Raw genomic sequence first — 13999 nt, forward strand, 5'->3', positions numbered from 1 at the left:
CACCACGATATTCCTTTCTCCTGCTGCCACGAAATACCACACAATGGCAACCGTGAAGCTACCTACCTGCTATCGAGACTTCTCTTGGCTCGACCATCGGCCTTTGACTCAAGGCTCCAGCCGTCGCATCAAGAAGAACGTCGCTACGCAGAACCTGCTTCGAAGGATATCAACCCGCCAAACGACCCCTTCTCTCTCTCTCTCGCAACCGGTGATTGATTCCAAAGCCAGGAAGCATCTGAAAAAACTCATCCACAGTGTCCATTTATTCGTCCCCTCCCTACTGCCTTTCATACTGCCCTGACAGCCACGCAGCCTTACGAGCTCTGGCAACTGAGACGGCTTTTTTCTTCCGTGCGTTTTTTCGGTACTCCGTCAGGGCAGAGAGCAAAACTTCTTTCGCGATTCCGATTAAGCCGGAGCGTCATCTGCCATCCTCTTGCCGAAAGGCGGGAGGTGCATAGTTGAGGCTTGACTTTGTGGATCATACATGTCTTTATTTCCCTTGTGATAAAACGCCGTAGAACGTGAAACCCCCCATTTGCGCCATTGTGATGTCTCCCAAGATGCTCTTCCTTGTGTCCTTTCTTTCCTCTAGTAATGATTTCATAACGTAGTTTGATATTCCCAAATCCCATCTCGTAGCTCGTCCAACCGCTCACTTCAGAACCGTGTGCGCGCCTCGAGCAGCTAGAAACTGCTCCGCAGAGCTCTGGGGCAGCGTCCTGATCAACCCAAACACCTCCTTGTTATGATACCGCAGCCGCGTCTTGGGATCCAGATACGGCGCAGGAAGACCCGTGATGTCGCAGTAATGCTTGGCATGCGCCAATGAAGGCGCCGACTCAATGTTCGTATACGTCGCGCTCGGCGCAGCAGACACGCCTCCGGCTCCAGCAGCGCCCCCCGGCGGCCTCAGCGTCTTCTCGAGCACGAGCTTGGACAGGCTCCGCGAGGCCTGGGCGAGGTTCGGCGGCTGCTGCGGCGGGTTCCCGCTGTTGCTGCCGGTCGCGGGCGTGGAGGTGCCGCTCGTGGAGAGGCCGTCGTCGGCGGCGGACGGGGTGGCATCGCCGCTGACGTCCTGGGGGGTCGCGAGGGCCGAGGCCTCGCGCTTGGAGGCGTCGCCGACGATGGCCTTGAGGTTCTTGTTGCGGCGCTGGTTGGGCTTCCAGTTGGGGTTGCGGAAGTTCTTGTGGATGGAGTGGATGTCGAGCTGTTCGAGGAGCTGCGTGTGCGCGATCTGCGCTTCTGTTGGGGCTGCCATGGCGGGAAGGCTGGGGCTCTGACAGAGGTTGTATTGGTAGGGTATATGATGGGGGAGGAGCGCGTTTGAATCGTCTAGACCTGTTGGTGAGGTATGGTGATGAAGCAATTGATGATGGTTTAATGTTAAAAGTTGAGAGTTGAGGCGTTCCTGGAAGTCGAGCCACGCTTAGTCAGGTGTGATGCTCTCGCTGACTTCACCGAAACCCGCAGTCGCTGAAGCAAGGTGCTAGACTCTAACGCCCCTCTGTAGGTAGTTCCGTCTCATCAACAATCACCCATCACCAAGTCTGTAAAGGCATCTGAACGAAAGACAATGGTATCTCATTCTCATTTTTTATAGACATACACATGACAACTTGCTAATGCAAGTGCAGGAGAGCCCCCACGAGCATCAGCAGAGCTTGCTGCTATCGCGCATCATCACAAACGTCGTATGGCCACTCCACCAACAACACCGAGACAGGCCGTGGCTGACGAATCCAGGAAAAACTAAACGAAGCAATCGTTGTCATGAACAAGAGCCTTCAGGTCAGGAAAGACAAGAGCCCATGTTGATTGCCGTAATCACTCACACCGCGCAGGAGATCAACGTCCAGAACATGAATGTCGAGCTCGTCGCCCAGATGTTCAAGAACTATCAATCCAACGTCCTCTTTCATCTAGAAGGTCAGTCTTCTACGCCTAGTCTGGAAAACGCCACGAGTATGGGCTTGATTCTGATATTGACTGTGTTTCGAAGCGACGGACAACCTCAAGCCTCCTTCATAAGGTGATATGTACCTACCGGAGCATGATATTGCTTGGCCGAGCTGCAAGGAGATGAGACTATGACTGTATTGATAATACCCCAAGGGATGGCGCATATGGATTCAGGAAACAGTGGGCAAGAACAAAACTTGAAAATCTAAAAATCAATTAATTCGAACATCATGGGGTCGTATGGCGTCTGGTGGAATCCTGTGCCATCTGAAGCCATCTGAAGCCATCGGTGACACGGTGCCATCCCATGTACTGCTACTTGTGCTCCCTGCCTCCAAACCCGTGAAGCTCCCCAAAAAGAACGTCGACGCGCTTGTTTTAGCGGTGGACCCACGCCCAGCATTTGCCGTCATCAGCCTCGCAGCCTCGCGATTGTCCATTGAACCTTTTCAAGCTCGCCAACTTTTGTTGCAGCCCATCAATTGGTCATCCCTCGATTCCCGCCATCCATCAGAACTCGCGCCAGCGCCCACCCGAATCATCTCCTCTTCCACCAACATGGTCTCTATGTGTTGAGGCCCAGTACGACTTCCATCATACACCTTTCGTGCGACGACTCCCTTCGAGACGAAACGAAATCATGGCGCCCTCCGCGATCGATGACCGAGTGCCCCAGGCGCCCCAAGAAAAGACGTATCCGCCTGCCAAGATTTTCCCCGTCAAGGAGACCAAGTTTGAAAAGTTCATCGAGCCCCAGACCGACGGCCGGAAGAAGGCGCTCGAGCAGCCCGGCAATGCTGCCATCGTGATAGACAATGGTCCGCCATCGCAGCCTCGAGCAACCGGGAGGGAGGCAATCTGGCTGACAGTTCTATAGGCTCCTCCGCCGTTCGAGCAGGATGGTCCTTTGAGTCCGCACCCCGTCTCAACATCCCGCCGATTATGGCCAAGTACCGCGATCGAAAGCTCGGAAAGACGTTCTCATTCGCCGGCTCGGATTGCTACGCTGATACGACGGCCCGCGGGCATATTCGAAACGCATTCGAGGCGGGCACCGGCATCATAAGCAACTGGGACGTGGCGGAGCACGTCCTGGACTACGTGTTCTTGAAGCTGGGCATGAACGAGGCCGACGGCGCCATCGATGTGCCCATTGTCATGACAGAAGCGGTCGCGAACCTGCCATATTCAAGAAAATGCATGTTCAATTCACGGCTGGACGACTCAGAGGTAGCGGAAAGCTGACATTCACCCGTGTAGCCATGACCGAAATCATCTTCGAATGCTACGGCGCACCGTCGCTCGCGTACGGCATCGACTCGCTCTTCTCATACAGGCACAACAAGGGAAAGACGGGCCTGGTCATTTCCTCCTCCCACACCTCTACCCACGTCATTCCCGTCTACAACTCCAAGGCGCTTCTCTCCCAGGCCACGAGACTGAACTGGGGCGGCTATCACAATGCTGAATACCTGCTGAAGCTGATTCGGTTAAAGTACCCTGCCTTTACTGGTAAACTCAATCAGTCACAAGCAGAGCACATGGTGCAAGACCATTGCTACGTCTCAACGGACTACGACAACGAGATCCGCAATTACCTCAACTGGGAAGGGTTGGAAGATCGAGACATTGTGATCCAGTATCCGTACACAGAAGAAGTGGTCGTCCAGAAGAGCCAGGAGGAGCTGGACCGCATCGCAGAGCGAAAGAAGGAGAGCGGGAGGAGGTTACAAGAGCAGGCGGCCAAGATGAGGCTGGAGAAGCTCATGAAGAAGGAGCAGGATCTCGAGTACTACAAGAATCTACAAGCCCGCTTGACCGACGAGACGAAAAAGGAGACGCGCCGCCTTCTCGACAGCCACGATATCAAGGATGAGGCACAGCTCGAGAAAATCATCAAGGAGCTCGAAAAGTCCATCAGAAAGGCCCGCACAAAGGATCTCGGCGGCGATCCTGAAGAAGAGCAAGAGCAGCCAGACTTTAGCCTGTTGGACGTTCCGGACGAGGAGCTTGACGAGGCCCAGCTGAAGCAGAAGCGGCAACAGCGTCTTCTCAAGTCCAACCACGAGGCCCGAGCTCGCGCAAAGGCCGAGAAGGAGGCCGAGAAGGCTCGCATTGCCGAGGCCGAGCGCCTTGACCAGGAGCGTCGCGAAAATGACCTCGAGGGCTGGCTGGAGGAGAAGCACCAAGCGCTGCAAGAGACGCTGCAGAAGATCAAGGAGCGCGACAGGCTGAAGCAGGACCTGGGCAACCGCAAGTCCCTGGCGTCCCAGATCCGCATGAAGAGCATCGCCAACCTGGCGTCGGACAACCCGACCAAGAAGCGGCGGCGCGGCGGCGACGACGACAACTTTGGCGCCAACGACGACGACTGGGGCGTGTACCGGCAGATTGCCGTCGGCGACAACAGCGACGAGGAGCAAGAGGAAGAGGACCTGGCGTCGACGCTCAAGTCGCTGGAGCAGGACCTGCTCAAGTACGACCCCAACTTCACCTACGACAACACGCAGGAGGCGCAGACGGTATGGTCCAAGTCGCTGCTGCACGCCTTTGCGCGCGGCCCGCGGCCGTTTGACCCGTCGTCGCAGGCGGAGCTGCACCAGATCCACCTCAACGTCGAGCGCATCCGCGTGCCCGAGGTGGTCTTCCGGCCGTCCATTGCCGGCGTCGACCAGGCGGGCATCATTGAGATTGCGGGCGACGTGCTGACGCAGCGCCTGGGCGGCCTGCCCAACCGGGACGACTTCCTCAGGGACATCTTCCTCACGGGCGGCAACACCCTGTTCCGCAACTTTGACGAGCGCGTGAGGGATGGCCTGAGGGCGCTGCTGCCCGCGGAGGCGCCGCTGCGGGTGCGCAGGGCCGAGGACGCGCTGCTGGATGCCTGGAAGGGGGCTGCTGGGTGGGTTGGCACGCCGGCGTGGAGGGCGGCGGCGATTTCGAGGGACGAGTATCTGGAGAAGGGGCCGGAGTATATCAAGGTGAGTCTCTTCTGCTTGACGATGCCCCGTCGCCGTTTTTCTTACTTTGCCTTTGAGTGAGTGAGAGAGAGAGTGTGTGTGTGTGTGTATGTGCTAACTGCTGTTGATCCATCTGCAGGAACATGACATGGGCAATTCATACGCGTAGGGCTGTTTCGACTTTTGGGGGGAAAGTTATCTCTATACCTACTTTTCACTGCTGCTAGGCTTTCTTATCTCTCATAGTGTGACACTACATGTACCTTTGGTCTCCTAATGTTCAGTGCCCGGGTCATCTATCGAATTCAGACGCCAGATGCCAAATCTTTCAAGATATTGCGATTTCGGCACAGAGCATGCACATCAAGTAATCTGCATGAACGAGCCTTTCTTTATTCTTCTAAAAGCGCTCTCTCCGGTATTTCGTTTCAATATCTTGAAGGTTTTCCGTTGTTCGATTGCGGCTACTACATTCCCATCAAAGGGGAGTGCAAGGGGGCATCCTGGAACAACACCCAATTCACACCCAGCTACTACACACAATACCCTCTAAGCTCCACAACACGTCAAGCACTCACACACACAAAGGAAAACACATGAAAGGTTAAGATTCAGATTAGACACACAAGAGGTCTCCCGGAACGCCATCCCGTCAATTTAACCCCTCCTCCTTTCCTTACTGAAGAAAAAGTAAAAAAAGACAGACAAAGAAAATAGAAAACACGAAAGCTGCGTCTGGGATTATATCTGCAACACACACAACGCAATGACAGCCCCGCAACGCCTCCAAAAAACAACAAATGACCGGGGAAAAAAAAAGGATAGGTAGGAATCAGAGAAGACAGTGAAGAGGGGGGGGGGCTTAGTCTGAACCCCCAAAATCAAAGCGTGAAATCAAGCGTGAGACCCGGTGGCGGCACCTAGGATTGACCAGGCCGTGCTTCAGAGTTGATTGGCCTTTCCAAGTCTTCTGTCGCGGCGCGGGAGTTGGCATCCTGTTCGCCTGGCTGTTCCGCCTTGAAGGGCGGGCTGGGGTACGTCTGCGCGCGCTCAACCATCTGTTCCTGGGCGGCCAGACCGGCAACGGCCTGCGCAACGGCCTCAAGAGGCGTGCCGACACCCGAGTTGCTGCTGTTGGTCGGCTGCGGCGGCGGAGGTTGCTGGTGCTGGTGAGGGTGCTGCTGGTGGTGCTGCTCGGGAGCGGTCGGTGGAGGCGGCGCGGCAGTCGACGGCTGCGAGAGGTTCACGTTGGGGGGAGGCGGCGGGAATTCGCCCTGCGTATCGAGCAGTCGAGATTGGAGGTGGATCACGTATTCCCGAAGCGCGTAGTTTTCGGATTGCATCGACTTGTACGAGAGCTCCAAATCGGCCAGGTCTCTAACCTGCTGCTCGAGCTTCTTGATGTAGCCCTCCTTGCGCTGGCGGAAAGCTCGCTATGGCAGAAATAAAAAACAAGAGCCGTCAGCAATTGCACCGCCATTGACATTGAATGAGGCCACTCTTGGGCTCAACACGGGTATTTGTCGCCCAGCGTATCGACACGGGGGCGCGATGGCGATGCGCAATGGCTTGTCGCGAGACCTGCGAGCGAATCCGGAGGAACCCGGCGAGGGACTGCTCAAACAAGACATGGCGACATTGACCAACAAACATCGTCGCGACAAGGGAAGAGAGCCAAGACGACAGATGGCGCAAAACTCACCTGAGCAGCTCGGTTCTGGGCGGCGCGCTTGGACTGCGACAGCTCGCGCTTCGCCTTGCGACCGTCGGCTGGGTTGGAGTCGTCTACGGGCATCTGCTGCGGCGGCGCGGGGGCCAGCGGCACGGCTGAGGGCCCCGGAACGGCGGGACCGGGGCTGTGGCCGGCGGGAGGGACCATGGGCATCATGTTGGCGGCGGGCGCGTGGCCGACGGAGGCGCGGAGGTCGGGGTGGATGTGCGCTTCAGCGTCTAGCTTGGCGAGGGGGCGGGCGACGTCTTGAGGCGGCAGGGCGTCGTATCCATTCGGGGGCCGCGACGGAGGGCCTCGGGGATCGCGCGCGCTCGAGGTGGGCGAGGCTGACGAGGCAGCGGAATCGTGGTTCTGGAGGAGCTCGAGCTGTGCGCGCAAGTGCTGTTCTGTGGCGGCCGCGCCTGTTAGCTCAGCGTCCATTGTCGCCGTCCAGGGGAGGAAGAGTGATGGTTTAGGACATGGGGGAGGAAGCGAGGCAAGAGGGCTGAGGTTTGGTCTGGTCCAATGGAGGCGTCAATCGAGCCAGCGACCACAAGGCAATGCCCGACTAAGGCATGCCGTGCCGCGGCGAAGCAACTCGCGTTGCCGTGCTGCTGCTGCTGTTCCCAGAGCCGCTGACCTTGGAGCAATTGCTTGCTGAGGAGGTGTACGGACCGTCGGGGCCAAAGGGTTGCGCCAAAGGTGATTATAGATCAGCTGTAGCTGGACGTGTAGGCGGAGACGCTGGGCTGGTGGGTGCAGCAGCAGCCAAGTCGGAAGATAACAGGGGGTCTGATTGTGCAGGCGGTGGTGAGGAGAGCAAGTCGAGACAGAAAGTACCTCCAGCAGCAGAAGAGACAGTGGGAAAAGGGTGCAGCAGCTGGCGATGTCGATCGAAGCTGGTGCTGGTGCTGGTGCTGGTGCTGGTGCTGATGCCGATGCTAGCGGGAGCAACGCCGCAGAGGCACAAGCAACAGACACGGGCAAAGGAATCGGATTTCAAAGCAGCGCCGAGCCGAGCAGGGGAAAAGACGAGCTGAGTGACGAGAGGGCCAGAGGCAAAGCCGGAGAGGGTCAAGACGAGGGCAGATGCAGGAAGAGCAGCAGAAGCAGAAACAGAAGCAAAAGCAGAAACGAAAAAAGGAAGAACAGCAGAAGCAGAAGCAGAAGCAGAAGAGGTACGAACCTTGCGTGTTTGCGCCAGTGTTGGCAGGAGAGCTCTGCATTGCTCGAGGACTCTGACTCAGCATCCGGGAACACGAGCGAACGCAGCTTTTGGGGCGCGAAGAGGGAATAATAGTAGGTAATAATAATAAAAAAAAGTTGGTTATTAAGGCAGATGATGATGAGCTGTCGCGGGTGCTTTTTTTTTTGATGACTACACACAGAGCAGCCAGCGCAGTTCCGGTTCCTAGAGGGGGGCGCAGAGGATTGCTGACGTGAAACATGGGAAGAAAATCACAGCTTGGTCGAGTTTGGAAGCGTGGATGCGACGGGATTATGTAACGCGGCGGCGTGGCGGGATCTCGTGCGAAAATGGCGTGGCTGGCGGGCTTGTGCAGGTACTCTGCGCTCCGTACAGTGCGAGCCTGGGCGTCGTATTCCCTTACTACTACTACTACTACCTAGGTACTTTCTGTCCGTCTTGACCTTTTTCCTCTGTTCTCCTTCTCCTTCTTCTTCGATGTCGTGTCTTTTCCTTCTTCTTTTTGCCTTTTTACCGTACCTTAGCTGCGTAGGTACTACGATGGATCCGTCTCTGCTTATGTAGCTGTGCTATTAGTACGGATACTATTACTGCGTTGCCATGCAGTGCGCATGGCTGGGGCTGGATGATGACTGATCGGATGCCCGGACGCGGAAAGGTTGGGTAATCACAGACGGACTTTTCCAATGACACCCAGCATGAAAATAGCGGGACGACGACAAGGGCTGCCGAATGTCAAGTACTAAGGTATCATGTTCTGTTGTTCAAGTTGCATTTCCCTCGAGCACAGTAAATGACTGCATCAAGTTGTCCGGACCCTCGACCAGACATCCAGCTGCAATACCTACCTAGTACTGTGATACTGTGCACAGCTCCCGAGGTGCCAGATGTTGTTGCTGCCTGTGCGTGTGGGTGAAGCTTCGGCTTTTTTGCGTTGGAATACATGGACGTGACGGCGCGGTACCTGCGGATACCTGGAGCCTCGCACGCGCCAGCACCGGCCGGTACATCCGAATACTGCAGGCTTGCCGAGTCGTGCCACGTACCGCATCTGGTCCTGCCGTTGCGGCTCCGCGTGCCGCCAAGTCGCCGGCATGTATTGCTGTTTTTGGGCCGTGTTGTCTTAGCAGCTGGGGTGATGGTTCAACTTACCGAATCTCCGTGTCAATGTGCAATAAGGTATTACTACTCCATCGAGGAATCGAGCAACTCTGCACACCTAAGCCATGGAGTAGGTATTATTTCCATATGCATGTTGTCTTGCCTTTTCTATTTGATCATCCAGACACCACTTGTGCTGGCTACTTACCTACGTATGCAAAAAGAGCAAACCGTATAGAGCCCCTCCACTTCGTTCACCAGATGCACAGTATCACTCACACGCATCTCCAACATCGCCAGCTACCACCACCAACAACAACACGACAAACCTAGGTGATAGTGGACACAATCATCCCAAATTCAGCCACGTCGCAAAAGGCACGTCTCCTCCTCCTCTTTTCTTCTTCCCATATGTTTTGTCAACGCCTGCGGGCGCCTCGGACACAGACTCAACGCCGGTCCAGCACAGCACAGAAAAATAGGGCCGCAGAGTTGCATCACGTCAAATCCCGAGTTTGTCAGCATTGCTGAGTTTTAACCGCTTCAGGCATGGCCGGATTATGTCATGTTTGATAAGAAGTGGAGCCTCCTCCGTGTGCTGCCTCAGGCTCTGGGCAGGTCCGTCGTTTTCTCTCCTCCGGAAGCGGTAAACGCTGTTTGCTTCCGCTCCTTGTACCAAGAAGACAAACCAGCGCCGACTTCCAATGATGAGATACCCGCGGGTACGAGCACTGGCTCTCCCACTGACCCGAGGAAGGAACGCTTACAGTGTCAATCCAGTGTGTCACACGATGCCGCAGCACAGTGCATCGGTTGTCCCTCCTTGCACAGTCAGCCAACCTCTCTTCCTCTTCTTCTTCTCCCATGTTTCTCTCTGCTAGTAGCTGTCTCCAATGACGCCGCGATTCCGCCTCGGGAGGGTGTCCGGCTGGTGGCACTGATTCGCCCATTCGACCCCTTGTTCCTTTTTTTTTGTCTTTTCTGTCTGCCGCTTTTTACGTGATGACATGGCCCGCGACTGGCATGGGCAACACAAGCTGGAATGAGGAGCTTATTTCCGAGCCTAGCACGGATGTTCTCCCGGGACGTCGCCTTTCTTCCCTCTCTCGATGACAGGCGCAGGACAGGGCGAGACGAGACAAGCTTCTGGGCGGGCCGTGTCACAGGCGCAAGTCGATGGCTTACGGCTTACCTATGTGCTTGCCTTGCTTTCTCGGATTGCATACATAGGCTCCTCGGTGATGCTGCCAACTGACAACCACGTAGTCAACCCCAAGCACCTCGATGGATCACTAATACGCGGGTGACGCTCATGGTCTCACGGCACGTCTCCATACTCGTATGTATTTGTCCCGAGGCGGCTAACCTCATACACTGCTGCGATTACGGATGCTCGCCCAGACATCCATACTGTACATACAGACGGGAGCAATGGCGTGAGCGGGCAGCAAGAGAGCTGTGTCCGCCCTCGACTGAGGAGCAGGGGCTTTCGGGTTATCTTCACATGGACCTGCATGGCACCGTTCAAAAGCAGCTCTCAGACTATTCGCCGTCCCAACGAGGTCTTGAAAACACAGCCTGCGGAGAACGAAGCGAGAAGCTCCAAGAATGCACTTTCAGGCGTCAGCCGGGCTTTGGGCCACCTACACACAGTTGTACCTACGAGTGCCAGCGCTATTGCTCGTGTCATGATATTACCCCGTCTTTCATTGCTGTGCTAGCCACGACCTACGGCCAAGCTCAGACGACGGACGACCAGCTCAGCTTACTTCACTAGCAACTTGAATGCCGATTGCCATTTCCAGTCTTGTGCCTCGGCAAGTCCCGTTTTACCTAATACTGCTGAAGCTTCCAAATCTCGATATAGAATAGCCTCCCCGTCTATCAAGGGCGGAGTTCAACTGTGACACGCGACATGGTGGAAGTTTTCATTGTCTACCGTGTCCAACACTTGCTGAGGAGAGACTGACCATTCAGTCATGAGGCATTGGGTGATTATGCCGGCCTTCAACAGCAGCAAGGGGTTCATACATATAGTATCCAATGGACAACGTCGGTTTACATACAAACATGGACGTGGGTCAGCTCATCCGGCCTGCTGCTTTTAGAAGGGCTGGGCGGTATTCTTGGCCGGCTCTTGAACAGCTTCCCGCCCTTCCAGACGTGTGTTATGTTGTTGGGGTCCGTCAGGACGCCGACATCATTCAGCGGGTTCTCGGCAACGGCGATGATGTCGGCATCATATCCCACCCTGAGTTGCCCGCTCAAGGGCGCCATTCCTCCCAGCGTCTCCGGCCCATTGGCCGTTGCGCACTCGATTGCCTGGAGCGGCGTCATGCCCATCTCAACCGCGTACGTGAGCTCGTGGGCATTGTTGCCGTGTGAGAGGGCAGACGTCCTGGCGCTGCTCGTCATGTCTGTGCCAAGGGCAATCTTGACTCGCTTCTTGATGGCTAGCTTATATGCGTCCTTGGACTTGTCGATGATGCCAAGCAGCTTGCGTTTGACTGGCGGAGGGAGCTGGTCGCCATAGTCACGAGCTAGGATGCGGACAATGTGCTGCGTAGGGACGTAGATGGCGTCCTTGTCCAGCATCAGGTCGGCCGCCTCCTCGTCGAGGTACATGCCGTGCTCGATGGACTTGACGCCCGCTCGAAGCGCAGACATGATGCCCGCCTTGCCGATTGCGTGCGCTGCCACGGCTCGTCGGCTCCTCGCTGCTTCGTCCACCATGGCCTTGAGCTCTTCGTCTGAGAACTGGCGATCCTCCGGGTCGTCGTTCAAGCTGCCTACACCGCCGCTGGAGCACACTTTGATGCAGCGAGCGCCTCGGCGCACCATCTTGCGAACCGTCTTGATGCAGTCGTCAACGCCATCGCAGATGCCAATGGGGCTCCCACCGCAGTTCATGGCCGCCGTGACGGTGTCGAGGGGCGATGAATGGTCGTCGCCGTGGCCTCCGGTGATGGACAGCGCAGCAATGGACGAATAGATGTTGGGACCGATGAGCGGGCCGTTGTGCACAGCAGGCCACACGTCGCCGCCATAGCCGCCCAGCTCGCGCACCGAGGTGTAGCCCGCCATGAGCGTCGTCTTGAGATCGTCCACCGTGACGGCGCCGCCCAGGGCATTGAACCCGGGGAGGTACGCGCTGGGCGCGGCCCAGGTGCCGAGGACGTCGAGTCCGACGAAGTGGACGTGGACGTCCCAGAGGCCGGGCATCAGGACGGGGACATGCCTGGGGGGGATGTTGTGGTATTTGGGGGGCACGTCGTCGTGGCGTCCGATCCAGTCGATTTTGCTGCCTTTGATGGCGAGGACGCCATTGTGAATGGGCTCTCCGCGGCCGGGGATCAGGAGTGTTGCGGAGATGAGGGAGATGGTTTTGGCGTCTTCGATTGGGGGCTCTGAGGCGATGTGTGTTGGGGGTTGAGGGGGCTGGAGAGGGACACGCATGACGACGGATAGAGATCAATCACAAGCGATATGAATGTGAGTATCTGAGGTGAGATAAGGCAGGAGACGTTGCCCAAGAAGATGGGAGCGAGAAGGATAACACTGAGCAGTGACCATACCGGAATATTGGTCCTTTTTATAGCTGTTGCCTGTATTTGATCTATCAACATCCCGGAGCCAAGCCTCCAACGGATGCGAGCGACTTGTCCGAAAGAGGATCTTGGCTAAATATCATTATCTGATCCTAACAAAAGGACTTTTTGGGGAAGCGGGATGATTGACTGGGGAGTTTTGACGTGCGGAGTGGTTAAGTTGGGGTTGGCGAGTGCCGCGTGGAGGATGACGTGTGAAGTCTTATTCATGCTCCGTTCATGTCTATGTTTTCGGCAATGGGTTGATGAATGGAGTATGGAGGAATGAGATCAATGAGAGTCCAGTGTCAATTGTTTGCTCTTATTTCTTGGTAAATGACGTCTTGTGAGATGGAAATGCTTGCAGAAAAGATTACATATTACCCTGGAGTCCGGTCGGTAAAAGAGAAGAACCAAATCCCTATCCAGCACCACAGCAACTTCAGGTTGGCTATCCAGCATCCCGGCAGATTCAAATCTTGATGACTGCTGCTGCTGTTGCTGCTTATATAGATAGATAATACCTGAATTCTACTCTCTGCCACTTGAGACTACGTGATTGTAAGCATCTATAGACGTTATATAGATAGGGCAGCTGAAGAGCTCTATACCAGCGTGTTGACATGTATAAACCTGGGATGCTGGATAGCCAAATGGGGGTGCTAGATAACCACACACTAAAAAGAAGCCAAACCGTTGGCAACCCATTTTAACGCATCATCAAACCTGCATCTTGCATTACAAAACAATCACACCAGCCCTCGTCCACCACCACTTTTCAAACCCCACAAGGAAGAAATGCCACGCTTAACAGTCCCGTCTCTCTTCATCTCCAAAGCCACACCATTTGCAAATTCCGCCGTCAGACAAACGAGATTCATGTCTTCCTCGCAAGCAGCACCCAAGCCGGACAGCCTCCTCGTGTCCAATGGCGGGAGGTGGACGCTGACGGCTGATGGAGAGGCGCTGGAACGGAGTTTCAAGTTTAAGACTTTTACCAAGACTTGGGTATGCTTTTCTAGTACTTTTCTAATTACTCACTCACTAGGCTGCAAGTTGAGAATATTTGAGAGAAGAGTTGTTGGCTGATTTGGTTCTGGGAATAGGACTTTATGACGGCCGTTTCGCTGCAGTGCAAAATCCATAACCACCACCCGGAATGGTCCAACGTACGTACTCCCTTTTCTCTTTGGAAAAAGCCACACAACTACTGGCCAAAAGCTTTCAAAAGCACCAAATGCTGATATATTGAGCTCATGTACATCAGGTCTACAACACGACATTCATTCGCTGGACAACACACGTCCCCAAGGGCCTGTCAGAAAAAGACATCAACCTAGCTTCCATCTGCGATTCCTTAGCCAGGGACTTTGGTGAACTGGAACCGGAGCCGGAAACGTCGAGCTGTGAGATGAGGGGTTTGGCGGATGAGGTTGTCAAGGATGGGAGTTGCTGTGTGAAGAAGTAG

General features: G+C 55.5%; 7 protein-coding genes across 7 annotated transcripts; 4 read left to right on the forward strand and 3 right to left on the reverse strand.

Annotated features, from left to right (window-relative positions):
* Positions 1 to 317: 317 nt before the first annotated feature.
* On the reverse strand, positions 318 to 1264 carry TRIREDRAFT_2373 (uncharacterized protein; the record flags this gene model as incomplete). Its single annotated transcript, XM_006961891.1, has 2 exons — positions 318 to 470; positions 671 to 1264. The coding sequence occupies 2 exons, from the start codon at positions 1262 to 1264 to the stop codon at positions 318 to 320; spliced, it is 747 nt and encodes a 248-aa protein (XP_006961953.1).
* A 364-nt stretch (positions 1265 to 1628) lies between these two features.
* On the forward strand, positions 1629 to 2034 carry TRIREDRAFT_55365 (uncharacterized protein; the record flags this gene model as incomplete). Its single annotated transcript, XM_006962106.1, has 4 exons — positions 1629 to 1697; positions 1750 to 1794; positions 1848 to 1932; positions 2006 to 2034. 4 exons carry the CDS (start codon positions 1629 to 1631, stop codon positions 2032 to 2034), a joined length of 228 nt encoding a protein of 75 aa, XP_006962168.1.
* Positions 2035 to 2605: 571 nt separating this feature from the next.
* TRIREDRAFT_2374 (actin-like protein) lies at positions 2606 to 5094 on the forward strand (the record flags this gene model as incomplete). The annotated part of the gene is made up of 4 exons (XM_006961892.1): positions 2606 to 2783; positions 2843 to 3135; positions 3207 to 4946; positions 5065 to 5094. 4 exons carry the CDS (start codon positions 2606 to 2608, stop codon positions 5092 to 5094), a joined length of 2241 nt encoding a protein of 746 aa, XP_006961954.1.
* An 859-nt stretch (positions 5095 to 5953) lies between these two features.
* TRIREDRAFT_41573 (DNA binding domain-containing/Basic-Leucine zipper transcription factor domain-containing protein) lies at positions 5954 to 7062 on the reverse strand (the record flags this gene model as incomplete). Its single annotated transcript, XM_006961955.1, has 2 exons — positions 5954 to 6358; positions 6628 to 7062. Coding segments are annotated over 2 exons (840 nt in total), but the record flags the coding sequence as incomplete, so codon positions are not given.
* A 149-nt stretch (positions 7063 to 7211) lies between these two features.
* Positions 7212 to 7676, forward strand: TRIREDRAFT_103798 (uncharacterized protein; the record flags this gene model as incomplete). The annotated part of the gene is made up of 1 exon (XM_006962107.1): positions 7212 to 7676. The coding sequence occupies one exon, from the start codon at positions 7212 to 7214 to the stop codon at positions 7674 to 7676; it is 465 nt and encodes a 154-aa protein (XP_006962169.1).
* A 2460-nt stretch (positions 7677 to 10136) lies between these two features.
* TRIREDRAFT_103799 (uncharacterized protein) lies at positions 10137 to 12400 on the reverse strand (the record flags this gene model as incomplete). The annotated part of the gene is made up of 5 exons (XM_006962330.1): positions 10137 to 10195; positions 10365 to 10454; positions 10608 to 10618; positions 10714 to 10777; positions 11011 to 12400. 5 exons carry the CDS (start codon positions 12398 to 12400, stop codon positions 10137 to 10139), a joined length of 1614 nt encoding a protein of 537 aa, XP_006962392.1.
* A 1010-nt stretch (positions 12401 to 13410) lies between these two features.
* On the forward strand, positions 13411 to 13999 carry TRIREDRAFT_55681 (uncharacterized protein; the record flags this gene model as incomplete). Its single annotated transcript, XM_006962108.1, has 3 exons — positions 13411 to 13539; positions 13638 to 13700; positions 13799 to 13999. The coding sequence occupies 3 exons, from the start codon at positions 13411 to 13413 to the stop codon at positions 13997 to 13999; spliced, it is 393 nt and encodes a 130-aa protein (XP_006962170.1).

Source organism: Trichoderma reesei (assembly GCF_000167675.1).
Source record: "Trichoderma reesei QM6a unplaced genomic scaffold TRIREscaffold_2, whole genome shotgun sequence".
NCBI classification, from domain to species: domain Eukaryota; kingdom Fungi; phylum Ascomycota; class Sordariomycetes; order Hypocreales; family Hypocreaceae; genus Trichoderma; species Trichoderma reesei.